This window comes from Punica granatum, chromosome 7 (assembly GCF_007655135.1).
Source record: "Punica granatum isolate Tunisia-2019 chromosome 7, ASM765513v2, whole genome shotgun sequence".
NCBI lineage: Eukaryota > Viridiplantae > Streptophyta > Magnoliopsida > Myrtales > Lythraceae > Punica > Punica granatum.
Window position 1 is genome coordinate 19912121 of NC_045133.1, and position 13123 is coordinate 19925243.

Here is a 13123-nt window from a genome sequence, read left to right on the forward strand (position 1 = left end):
AGCCGATGAACTCGCCTCTGCACTTGGACGTACAGTTGTCGTAGCATTTCTCGTAGTTGACATTCGGATGCACATTATTAGCATGCCCAGTTAAAGCTCCGTGCTAAAAAATAGTCATGAGCAAAGCCATTGAAATCATGAGCTTTCTGCTTCCACTGATCTCCATCTAGTCTTGATCCTTCTATCTCAGCTTAAATCTGATGACCTCTCTCTGTTTTATTTTTCTCTTCGTTTTTGAAGCAAGCATAGAGTTGGAGACCTCAAATTTATAGAAAAATTAATTGAAGACCCCTTTTGTCTCCTTATGCACGAGACAGTGCTAAGGTCAAATAACAATCAATTCTACGGAATAATTAAGTCAAGTCGCACATGCTTTTGTGTTATGTGAATAATAATTTACTAATGAATAAATCAGTAATTGAGATTGAGATGAGATATCTATATATAACTAAAATTTAATTGGGTGCATAATAAATGAGATTGGATGCATAATAAATACTTAAAATAAAATTTTAAAAAATATAGAAAAAGAAAATTATAAAACAAAGATAATAATTAAAATTTTTAATAAATGCAATTAATATATCTAAATCTTCTGCTCACTATGTTATAATTAAAAGAAAATTAAAAAAAGGAAAAAAAATTAAAAATATGCAGTTAAATGTACATAAATCTCTTACTAAATACAATTAAGTAAAAACATTTGTTGTAATTTATTAATTATATATAAGTGATAAACGTATATAAATAATTAACTTTACGTGATATTATAACAATTGAACGTAGCTTCTAGAAATTGATATAATAATTTTGATATTCTTACGCAAATTAATGAAGCATATATATAATTTATCATAAAAACTAAACATATATATGTATGAGCATATTAAAAAATAAAATTTAACGTGTTAAAAATAAGAATCATGAATAATAAAAATGATTACATTTTAATAAATTCTAAAACAATAAAAATATTATATATATAGTTTCTCATTATATTGAACAATAACAATCCTTACCCATGAAGAATGATTACATAAATTGAAAAAAAAATGATATGATATTGAATAATAACAATCTTTATCCAAAAGGAAAATTCCATAAATTTGAAAATAGTGTAAAAAATAAAATATGTAAAATAAAATAAGATAATTATATATAATACAAACTAAAATTGTGAAAGAAATTAAGTAAATTTATAAGACATAACAAGAATGTTGATTATAAAATTATAATTAAACTATTCAAAAGCATTCATACAACTGTATTGAAAATTATTTTTGAAAATATTTTGTTGAGAACTTTTATTTTCAATAATAATAATAATAATAATAATAATAATAATAATAATAAGTAAATTAATATCTTAAACTGTGATAATTATTATTCATATAAAATATAGATAAATGAATACAAACTTGTGCAACCCATAGAATTGAAAATTGGTAACTTATTATTTTGCTGAGCTCAAAAGCTTGATTTAATCGTGATTACTCGGGTGATATTTATACAGAGATACATCGCTTGCTAATGAAGCTACAAAATCCCTAGGAAAGGAAAAATATCCTAACTAAATATAATACATGTAAATATCGCTAGTATACACTAATTGGAAAATATCCCGCAAAAAGTGGAATAGATCCCGTAATGGAATTAATGTGCATTACCTCTCTTGTGACCGAGTCTTGCTTGTATGCGGTAATAGCAAATCATTCAGATGGACTGAAAACAAATGCATTTAAGACAGCTAGATTTTAATCACCGATTAAAAAAAAAGGACTCTAGATTTTGATCTTTTGCACTATGTAATTTATTTTTGAAATTTATCCTCAAAATACTCACGTTTGGAAAATATTTCTCTATTCATATATTTTGAACTGTTTGTTTCTGATTAACCCCTAACTTTTCACAACATCTACAATAACACCCCCGGCAGGGTGCTTGTGCGAGCGCGACTTTAACTGGATCAATGGTGGCTGGCGTTGGACCTGTGCAGTGAAGGACAAATGACAGCCACAATTGCTCCAATTGAGGTTGTTGGCAACCACTAAAGTAGGCATCGACCACCAAAATCGTTGTCGACCTCCACTGGAGTACCTGCTAATGGGTGGTGTTGGAGCCCCACCAAGCAGATCCTCCTTTAATCTCCCTTCAAAGGTTACGAAAAGAGTGGTGAGGCCCAACCCTCTCTACTACCACCATAGTTGAGGCTCGTCAACAGTTTCAGCATGGCTGTCAACACTCACAGCTGTTCCTCTATGAGTTATCTCTCTTTAGGGATAATTCTTGCATGTTCTTTAAATCTAGGGGTCAATTTGAAAAAAAATTCATGCTAAAAAATTTAGATTGGGTAGGGTCTTGGGATGGAATCTATGTTGGGATTTAGTTTGAAAAATAATTCTAAAATAGGCAAAGACTCTAGATTATATATATATATATATAGTGTACGAGAACTTAAAAGAGGGCTTTTATGGAAAGTAGAAAGAAAGTGACTGGACTCTCAGTTTTGACCAGTTTTACCCTTAACTTTAAATTGTATTTCTTTTTTTTTTTTCCTCTGGTAATTTTTTTTTGGGTTAAAAATTGTAGTTCTCTTTCAACTTGCAACAATCCAATCTAGAATTTTTATCTTTTTCGGGAAGGGGCGATCCCACACCACATCCCTTTCTCAGTTATTTTTTCCTTTTTTAAAGAAAATATTTATCTGAGTTCCAAATATTGTTCTTAAATTATCCAAAAGAACAACTTTTAGTATATAGCTACACGCTTATTTTTAAAGTTTCAATGATAATATTGCAACGGCATTTTTCATTTGTTCTGCATTACATGTACATCTTATTGGTGACTGACACGGAAAATGTACTTTCTGTATTAGTGTTGATTTAGTATTAACTTGATTCAGGCTTCTTTGGGAGTGTACTTGGTGGTAGTTGCAGAAGTTCTTTTTCTAATTGTAGTAATTTTTCGACGAGGAAAAAACCAGTGCTGGATGTTTTGCTGCGTTTACCTTCGGCAGCTCGATCAGTTGGTTGAGAACGACAATTGCAAGAATCGTATGGGCAGAGCATTGCGGTGAGAAGTGCAGGACTCTGTGGTGAGGAGGCAGCCCCATAGGTAGGCCGTTAGTCGGGTTAACTACTTGAGAGACAAGCACATGAATGACGGTCTAAATCATTCTTATTTTGATAAACTGATCATTTAATGAGTTACGCGTAGACAAAACATGGTCCTCGTTAAGTTTTCATCTTGAAATCAATGAATCTTTAATTAATATTTCGTTTTGGATTACCAAAATAATTGGCAACAATTAATTATCGGTTTCTTCGAATATTTAGTTCCAGTTTACATAAGAAACGGCATTCGACCAGGTTCATATAAATCCAGATTTGCTACGACCAGCTTCCAAAAAGTGAGAGTGATTTCTACCATGGACGTGAAGGGAGCTGATGGTATGAGAAAAGTAGTCGTGATGATGATGCTGCTCTTGGCATATGGAGCTCTTACTGCTCAGCCTCTAGGAACTGCTATCGATCCTCGGTGCTTCGACATGTGCAAGAAACTGTGCGAGATCTTTTACGGGATCGGCAAGTGCCCTCGATTGTATACGTGCTTGTCGAGGAGGTGTGGTGCTATATATCTGGGACCTCAGCCTCGCTTCGCTAGCCCGCCTCTGCAGATTGATCCGTAAAGAGACTCGCAGGTTGGGAAGTTGAAGCAGGATCCTCTGAAGGATGATGAGAGTGCTCCTTCCTTGCTGCAACGGGAGGGTCGGGAATGAGGAAGGTTTCTCGACTCGAGACAGACGGACGATGTTGCCATCTTCTTCATCCAAGGGAACTCCAATGAACTTTCTTTTTCCCTTTTTTTTTTGTCAGAAACATATATTTCCTTGTCACTGATCGTCCAATAGGCTTTCGGTCCTTGTTCATGAATTTCATCTTCCTGTCATTCACTGGCCGTTGCCACAAGTACGTGCGCAATAATATCGAATTCTACTGCTAAGTTTCCATGATGATAGTAAAACCTAATCTTGAAAGATAATGGGACAATAAAAAGCGTGGTGCAAAATAAAACATAAACTTTTAGCGGCGATTATATTATCAAACTCTTTCCCAACAAGTGTATAATGCCTCTATAAAACATTTAGTGACAAATGATACAGTGATCAATTGGTAACGGTTCTCTTAGTAATGACACTACCAAACAATGGTGAAGGGAACATCGATTAATACCCTTAGCTATAACAGATGCCAACAAGTTGCAGAATCAGAAATGAACCCAAAATATATATATATATATATATATATATCAATAAGCACGGGAACTCTAATATAACCGAGAAAAATGCGAACATTCATTCATCCAAATATCAAGATACATAATGAAGGGTTGTCATCAACAAATCACTACAAAAGAAAGGGAGAGATTAATACATCTTCAAGGCTTTCAATCACAAGTACTGAACAACTCTAACACGCTAGAGTGATGAATGGTTTGAATCCCTATTGCCGTCTTCATTCTTCGTCTGTTTGAAAAACAGAATGGCCCCATGAAGCGAATGCAACATGTTCTTCTGCCTCAACCGTCGGACAGTGGAGCTCGTCCCAATATGCTACTTCTTGTCTGTCTTCGCTCTCTTATGGTATTTTCAGCGAAAATCTATAAACCACCGAAACCAATCTTCCAGAAATCCTTGGTACAATCCTCCATTCTCCTTCACTACTCTTCTCGTCATACTCTCCAGAGCATGTTGGTGTGATATGGGGACGGGCATTATTCCAAATTAGTGACTACGGAAGTTGAGATTCATCCCTTTCTAGGTTTTCACTTGATATCATCATAAAAAGTATGACAAACTAATATTTGCTTGTCCATTTTCCTTCTAAGTTGCCCTTCATATTAATCTCATCCCCCTACCTCCAATTTTGCCCTAGCCTGTGGCCTTAACAACTCTCTATATGTCGTACAGCTTCCTATAAAAACTCCAATCTTCACGAGTTTTCCCAATCCCTTTACCTCTCGTGTCTTCACTCTCCAAGCAATCCTATGCTCTAAAACTATTTACAACAAGTATTCAAAACGAATAACTTATGCAAGAGTTTAAGAATCAATACCCTCTCCTGACCGTCTTCAGATAATCAACCCTTATCCCCCACAACTGCTCTCCAACTACTTTCATATCTGGTCGATCCAATCTTACTGGTGCAGCACATTGAATAGCCAAACTGATTATCCTGACGAGTATCTCGGGGTCCACAATCCCCTCCACCCTGGGGTCCATCAGCTCTGCCATATTCCCTTCATTGAACTTCTTAAAAACCTGCTCATCATGATTAATATTTAAGGTTAATCCTGGGGCAGAAACGAAGGTGAACTATAACTGTCGGCTCTAGAAGAAAAATTCCTAGTTTCACGATCGATGCTCACGATGGAAGACTCATCAAGAGTCCAGACCATGGGGAATTTCTGCTTGCTAACGTTTGCAAACAGATACGATCTTTAAGTTAAATGTGGTCATTAAGCAAATACTCCTAAGGCAGTCATAGAATCAGATCCTAATGGCACATACGTCAACTAGTTCAAGTAATTTACACAGCAACCCGTCGCACCTGCATAGTAATTAATCAACTAACTTCTGTTTCCAGAGTATAATGATCTCCTCATATTGTATATGACCAATGACCATATCTCTCGAAATTCAAGGGACAAAACCCCAGAAAAATGGGAAAATAAAATAGGGAAAGAGACCTTACCCATCTAATTGTTACCCGTTCCTCAACAGGTCTACTTTGTTCCACAGGACGTCGACCGGTAAGAATTTCTAGAAGTAAAATCCCAAAAGAGTAGACATCGCTCTTGGCAGTGAGTTGGTAGGTCTTCATATACTCGGGATCTAAGTAACCGACTGTCCCTTTTACTTTTGTAGAAATATGAGTTTTATCCGAGTCTGCAGCAGTCCCGAGCCTTGCAAATCCAAAATCTGCTACCTTGGCCCTCATGTTCTCGGTCAAAATAATGTTGGATGACTTCACATCTCGATGGATAATTGGCTTCTCTGGAGGTGAATACATAAACGGGAAGTAAAAAATCAAATGGAAATCCATTAATTTAATAATCCAAGTTATGCAATGCATCTCAAGATGGGTCATAATTGAAGGCAGACATGAAGCAATTGGCGGCATTGGTGATAACAGTTGATCCGAGTTTTCAGAAACAAATCAGCAGGCATGTCAAATAACGTCCAGTGATGCTATGCATAGTTTAGTTAATTACCGCACATTAGTATCTTATAACATAACAATTAACAGGGATTCACGTAATGTCGACACTAAAAACAATCACTAAATGAGACTAGATTGGAGCGAAATGCAGCATTTGACTAGAATTATGTGATCAGTATTGACGAAAAAGATACTGCTGGCAGATACAAGACACTGGGATGGCAAGGACCAAAATGCAAGGCGGACAATGGAAATGGAAATTCATAAGATTAACATCCAATTTCAAGTTGTTGGTTGCAAGAGGAAATGCTAGAAAGGGAAAGGTTCTTTACCGGCATACAAATGTAGGTAAGTCAGGCCATGAGCAACATCAATGGCAATTTCGAGCCGCTGGTTAAAGTCCAGGACTCTACCACGAATACCTGCAATATACCAAACAATGAAACTTAGGAGACTCACATGTGTTCTCAATAAAAACTGAAAGAACTCTATGGCCAGTAATCTCACCATCCAAATGAGCTCTTAGGGTTCCATTGGGTACATATTCTGTTATAATAAGGCGCTCATTCCCTTGATCGACATAACCAAGTAGTTTCACCAGATTCCGATGATCAATCTTGGATAGAAGGTCAACCTCGCTGCTAAATTCAGTCCTGAGACTCTCAAAGTACTCCTGCAAATTTCAGTCCTATTAGAAAAAGGAAAAAGAAAATCACAGGAAAAGGCAACGCCTAAATAGCATGAGTGGCCTCTGCCTACTTAACTACCACCTGCTAACAGCTACAAGGTTAGAAAAGACAATTAATCCCTACTATTATATTAGAAAAGAAAAATGTCAACTGTAAAATTTTATGTCCCAATACCTCATGAGCTAGCACAATGCGAAAAACAAGTTCTGCAGGTTATCTATAAAAGGACGGACCAATATATTTTGAATCAACGAAAATGATTTTCAGGCACTAGAGATTATATTTCTTCTATTACTAGAGCAGCCGTGAGCAATGTTAGAATTTAGAAACAATGTTAAAGGATCATCATATACCTTCTTTGCTCTTTTGATGGCAACCACCTGGCCATCTTCAAGCTGTGCCTTGTAAACCATTCCAAATCCTCCTTCTCCTATTACCATGGAGGGTGAAAAATTCCGGGTTGCTTTTACAACCTGATTCAGATTAAGATGTATGGATCCAAGTCTATTGAGCTTCGGGGAAAATGAAATTCGAGGACTGGGTGGCACCCGAAAAGGACTGCCAGGAATCTTTTCTGGAGCAGAAGTTAACTCGGACACAGGAAGAGAATCCACTGGGAAAAGAATATTTGTCAGGTTACATTGTTAAAAAACTGTGCGTCATGCTGAAGGAAAGTCTGAAACAACCACAAACATACCGATCAAACACATTTCATACAAAACCATAAGGGGATCGCTCTTTTTTCAATGTTACGTCCTTTTTTTTTCCAGGAGAAGTAAATTCGCTTACAGAAACAAGAAATCTTGCTATAGCAGTTAACTGGAGACCCTTTCACAGTTCAAATAACAAATCATATCAGCTGCATATTGGTTTAGCCATTGTAGATTACTTGCTCATGCAACTCACTACCCTTTTACATTCTTAACACCTTGCAAACAATAACTTTCAGTGTGTGTTTCACAAGCTTTAACATCGAATAACTACTTCACTGGCACAAACGAATTTGGAACTTTTCAAGTAACATATCCAAGAAATATTATGGATTACCTGAGCTAGGGTCCCTGGCTAGCACAGCCTGAGCTGTATCTTTCCTCTTCCTGTAAAAGCAAGGACAAAGTACAACACAACACAAAGCAAACATTCCAGGAACAACCGCACCAATAGTTTTACGGTTCAACAAGGTCCTATGAATGCGCTTGTCGTCACCCAATTGGCTATTTGAATCAAGAGCAGTTCCTTCCCTCATTTGTGTCTGCAAAAGCTTTCTTCCGCCAGAATGTGGCAACGTTGCTGCCAAAACAGAAATATAAGGAAAGAAGTTCATAAATAACTCCCTCATACAGTAAGCAATCCTATTTTCTCCATAAAATTGGAAAAAGCAGATCCAACTGGAAGAGTACCTTGCGAAAGGTCAAAATTACAGAGATCAGTGTACCAATAATCCTCAAAAAAGCAATTATTTGCATGGTGGAACTTGAGGGCATCACAGAACAAGACTTTGTCTGCTAAATATCCATTGACATAAAAAGCGTTATCACCCAGAGAACCTGAAAATGCTAAATGATTGGCTCCGCAGACCTTGGACTTGAAAAGGTCTGAGGCTGGTATGCTCGGCACTTGCAGCAGTAGAAGCAACATCACCGCAGAAGCAGCTATTGCCATCATTGTCATTTGGAAGAAGGCCTTCCCCACTATGATAATTCTGTCTATGATTATGGATAACTGTCTAAATTCTCCGCATGAGCCTGAGCCTTATTCAAACTCGGTTCAAACTCGGAAAAATCAGAGACGCTTCTACCTACTTCAAGGTTCACCAATTACATACCAGGGATGCAGGCAAACCCTATAAGCGGGAACAATCATCGCCACTTATAAGTCTAGATTGATACCAAAACTCTAATTGCCTGACAAAAAGCAGAATGCTCCCAACGTTACGAGCAAAGGTTGCCGGCTAAATACCGACCAAGGTGTCTGCAAACCCACGAGGAGGAATGAATGTGCAGAGCCACTACGGATTCCCAGGGAGAGCTTGAAGCATCCTAATTTAATCAATTCAGGAAGATAACAGGTTATTGCCATACGTCATAACGTCAAAAAGCTGAAGCTCAAGAATATTATTGATCACAGAAACCAGCTGCTCGAGGGAACAGGGTCCGAAACACGGGGAAAACAATATCATAGAAATGATAACAGATTCAATGATACCATTAATAACTCAACTAATCGATGACAGTGACATCAAAGTGAGCAAGCCTTTCACGGGTTCGAGGGGGACATATCTTGACCATCGGCTGACCATATGCATCTGCCATTACGTCCCACAGTGGACAGAATTTTGTCTGCTGTGAAGTGTGAAGTAATGAAAAGGAATCGAATTTCTCGATGAAATCGAAGAAGGGATTCCTCTAAAAGAGTAGAACAAAGCACAAGAGACGAACTTTCCAAGGTTAACAAGAACAACCCAACAAAGCTTTCAGAGAACAGAATAAGAAGGGAAACCATTAGAGGCAAAATCGAAACTCGGAAGGACAGAGCTCAGGCAAGAAACTGACCCAGATACGAATCAGAATCGAAGCTCAGGAATAATCAGCTGCTGTCGGTTGTCACCCACCTGGCGGCCGAATCGGGAGGATGAGGAGAGAGGAGATGAAGTGGGTGGGCGTCTTTGGGATTGACTTTTCAGTCAAATGTAAAGCCCGACAAGTTTGAGAATCAGACGGGAGGGTCCGGTCTGATCCATTCTAGTGTGGTCTCTTGAGGATGGTGTCGGCATGATATCATATTAATCATTGAATTATTTTTTAACTTTTAGTCTACGAGTCGATTCGATTGATTGAATGGGTGTTATTGGGTTTGATCGGCAATTTCTGCCCATTTTTCTTTAACATTAGTGAACTCCTTTTTATTTTTATGCTGAGTTTAGTTTGAAAGCAGGGTTTTAAGATTAGATTTTGATTTTGAAAAAGAGTGATATAAATGGAGTCCACCCTTTGACTTTATATAAGTTATTTTATTTTGTTGTGAAAAAAAAGTTATATAAATGGGATCTACTCTTTGATTTTGTATGAATTATTTTGTTTTATTGTGAATAGAATTAGATTAAAGTTGTGATTTTAAAATCATATTTGCAAACCAAATAAGTTAATGCCTGACATCAATTCTTTCATGTATTCTCTAGTCCGTGGGAGCTAAGTTTGAGCTCAGTGTTTAATTTTAAGATTGTGATGGAACCTAGTATATAGTTAATTTTGCTTAATGCTTTCAATTAACTGGTCACTAGTTGAATTGATTTCATAATCTCAGTTAAGTTTAATACTGTGAAGACTAAGAGAAGATTCACCGTATATCTTGATTTGGAAAACCGCCGATTGGATTTGAAGTATTCTGAGGAGATCGATCAGCAAGTTCGATAGGCCACACCAAAAGGAACCTCGATACGGTTCCTATCCCTCGACCCTCAGGCATTCCTCTATAAGAAACTACACAAAATACAATATGGGTCTTGAAATTCCAATAACAGTCAATTATCCATCATCTAACAGTGAAGTCAAGTATTAGTCATCATTTCTTTCATGATTGGGTTACCAATATACCTACTAGAGGAGCTCCATGCAGCCAGATTAGAATTTACTATAGCCTGTACTTGTCTATGACCCAGTGGCGATTCTGAAGGGGCTCTTGTCCGAGTTCGAAAAACTAATATACCTACCATTCCGAATGCCTCGCCATTGCTTATTAGTTGTCTATCCTTTCCCTTGGTTTTCTAGAGACTGCCTGAAGTTCGCTCGGGGTGCCCTATGAAAAACCTTGGGAAGGGATCGGCAAGTAATACAAGTAATGGCGAGTGCATTGGAATGCATAGGACTATAATTTTCAAGCTTGGATGAAAACACCTTAATCACACAGACTGGGTCGTACGAGTATGGGCTAGACAATCGTGATTTGGCTGCTCATGGTGTGTCCCCTAGGTACTCTTAACTCAATGTAAGGAAGAATTGGTTATTAATACTATATCTCACTATGTGGTGATCAATCATTAATTGACTGGTTTTTTATTTTCAGGACCCTTCTTCTTGAGGAATGCTTGAGGGGTTGGCGGAGGAATGTTATTTATTTCAAGGTTCCATTGAGTAAGGTGTATCGAAGAAAAACTTTTTGAACCCTTTGAAATCCAAAATAAGGGATTACCATGCATGACCCTCTAGTAGAGTGTTGAAAAGCTCTCTCTCTCTCTCTCTCTCTCTCTCTCTCTCTTGTTTTTTTGGCTTCGAAGGTAATTCTACTGGAAACCTCATCGCTCCTAGTGCAGACTACGTCTATAAATAAATAAATAAATATATATATATATATTTAATTTAGTATATAGGTATATATATATTCACTTACCATATTCTAATTTATATTTTTCCTCTTTTATGCCGAATGATGGACCTATAAAATGTCCTGTCGATAAAGTAAATCTTACTAATAGTATTTCTATATGCATATATTACTAAGAGATGAAAAGGGAATGTTAACCATAGTCTTTGTTAATCATAGACCTGTAGACACTAGTCCAACATATATATACTAAAGTGTCACCACGCTACGAGCGGAATCAAAAATAATTTTAATTTTAAAATTAAACCCGCGCATGCAAAATATTATAGATTATTTTATGTATATGCAATATATATTTATACATATACTAATTTACTATCAAATGCTACATATATTAACTCTGTCAGAATAACCAATTTTAAAAACTAAATAGAAAATGGTATATTATTTTTTGGTTACAAAGGGGATCAAGGCCTAGTGAAATGAAAAATAAATTATAAATAATTAATAAAATGGCACGGATAATCCCATTATGTATCGAACCTGCGATCTCTAGGTCAATAAGTGAGGGCATGCACTACTACACCACACTCTCTTTTGATAGAAAACGGTATATTATTGTGTTGAAGAAAGAGAAATAAGAGAGAATGGGAAGACAATTTAGCAAAACGGGAGAGAGTGACGAAGAGAGAAAATTGTGGAAGGAGTTTAGAGTTGATAGATACCAAAAGAAGTTAAAATTATATGATCACCCTTAAACTTTAACTCATTTAATGGTTATCAATTAACGGTACTATTAATGGTTATGACTCATTTAATGGTTATCAATTAACAGTGGCGTACATCGTCACTTGTTGATCTAGAGGTCGCAGGTTCGATACCTAGTGGGACTATCCGTACCCATTGATTAGTTATTTAAGATTTCTCTTTTATTGTATTAGGTTTAGGACCTCCTTTGTAAACGAAAAATTAATGTTAGTATTTCCTTTATGGGTATTCTTTTTGATGAATTCTTTATGGGTATTCTTACAAAAGGAAAGTTAAACACAGACACAGGTGTAGGTGTAATGTCTCCTGCTAAACAATGGAATGGGGACTTAAATTAAAAAAATGGTAAATTGCACTGGTGGTCCAAAAAGTTTTATAAATGTTTCAATATGGTATAATTTTTTTTTTTGCTACTTGATGGTACAAAATGTTTTAAAGTTGTTTTAGTATAGTACAAACCGTTATCTCGCCATTGATGCAGTCAAGTCGACGTTAATTGTGCAAAACCGATTTTTGTGGGACGTTACATGATGGTGCAAAAAATTTTGAAGTTGTAACTTAATAGTACAAAATGTTTTACGTAAGTTACATGATGGTGCAAAATTTACAGTCTTGTAACAGACAGCTTGACGGCTTTAATGACGAGATGACGGTTTGTACTATACTGAAATAATTTTGAAATATTTTGTACCATCAAGTAGTAAAAAAAACTTTTGGTACTATATTGAAATATTTATAAAATTTTTTTAACCACCAGTGTAATTTACCTTTAAAAAAAAACGAAGGATGACAGAGATAAAACTTTAAGACCCTAATATTAATGGATGAACATGATATAATGAATACAAATCTAATGGTTTACATTTATGAGCTACTGTGGCATGTTTTTTAGCATAACATTCCCAAAGGACAAGGCGCTCAGTTTTAATTTGATATGGTTTTGAATCCAATTAAGATTAAACCAGATATTTGCTTCTTGAATAATTCCAAACAAAAACCAAAAGCAAGTCACCCATTTGAGGAAGAATGGAATTATAGACTTATATTCTCCAAGTTTGACTTACTGATTTACGAAATCTTTTTTTTTTCCCCTACTAGGAATTTAAATACGTCCAAAAGATTAGC

The 13123-nt window shown here is 36.2% G+C and overlaps 1 protein-coding gene across 10 annotated transcripts; it reads right to left on the reverse strand.

The window, feature by feature from the left end:
- Positions 1–4325: 4325 nt before the first annotated feature.
- On the reverse strand, positions 4326–9648 carry LOC116213942 (calmodulin-binding receptor-like cytoplasmic kinase 3). Of its 10 annotated transcripts, none has more exons than XM_031549107.1 (9): positions 9463–9648; positions 9131–9215; positions 8311–8949; positions 7958–8200; positions 7264–7523; positions 6729–6894; positions 6554–6643; positions 5754–6055; positions 4326–5320 (listed from the first exon to the last, which is right to left on the reverse strand). In XM_031549107.1, the coding sequence occupies exons 3-9, from the start codon at positions 8579–8581 to the stop codon at positions 5108–5110; spliced, it is 1545 nt and encodes a 514-aa protein (XP_031404967.1). In that variant the 5' UTR covers positions 8582–8949; positions 9131–9215; positions 9463–9648; the 3' UTR covers positions 4326–5107. The 10 variants fall into 10 exon arrangements, with proteins under 10 accessions (XP_031404967.1, XP_031404966.1, XP_031404964.1 ...); XM_031549106.1 differs by having other exon boundaries at positions 9116–9215; XM_031549104.1 differs by having other exon boundaries at positions 9131–9249.
- Between the last annotated feature and the right edge of the window lie 3475 nt (positions 9649–13123).

What these genes read in the sequence shown, in the direction of transcription:
- LOC116213942 (XM_031549107.1), bottom strand. Translation starts at nt 8,581, where the DNA reads ATGACAATGATGGCAATAGCTGCTTCTGCGGTGATGTTGCTTCTACTG. An exon ending in AGCCAGGGACCCTAGCTCAG is followed by an intron (nt 7,524 to 7,957) that starts GTAATCCATAAT and finishes TTCTTTTCCCAG; the next exon opens with TGGATTCTCTTCCTGTGTCC. An exon ending in AACGGGTAACAATTAGATGG is followed by an intron (nt 5,321 to 5,753) that starts GTAAGGTCTCTT and finishes CATGATGAGCAG; the next exon opens with GTTTTTAAGAAGTTCAATGA.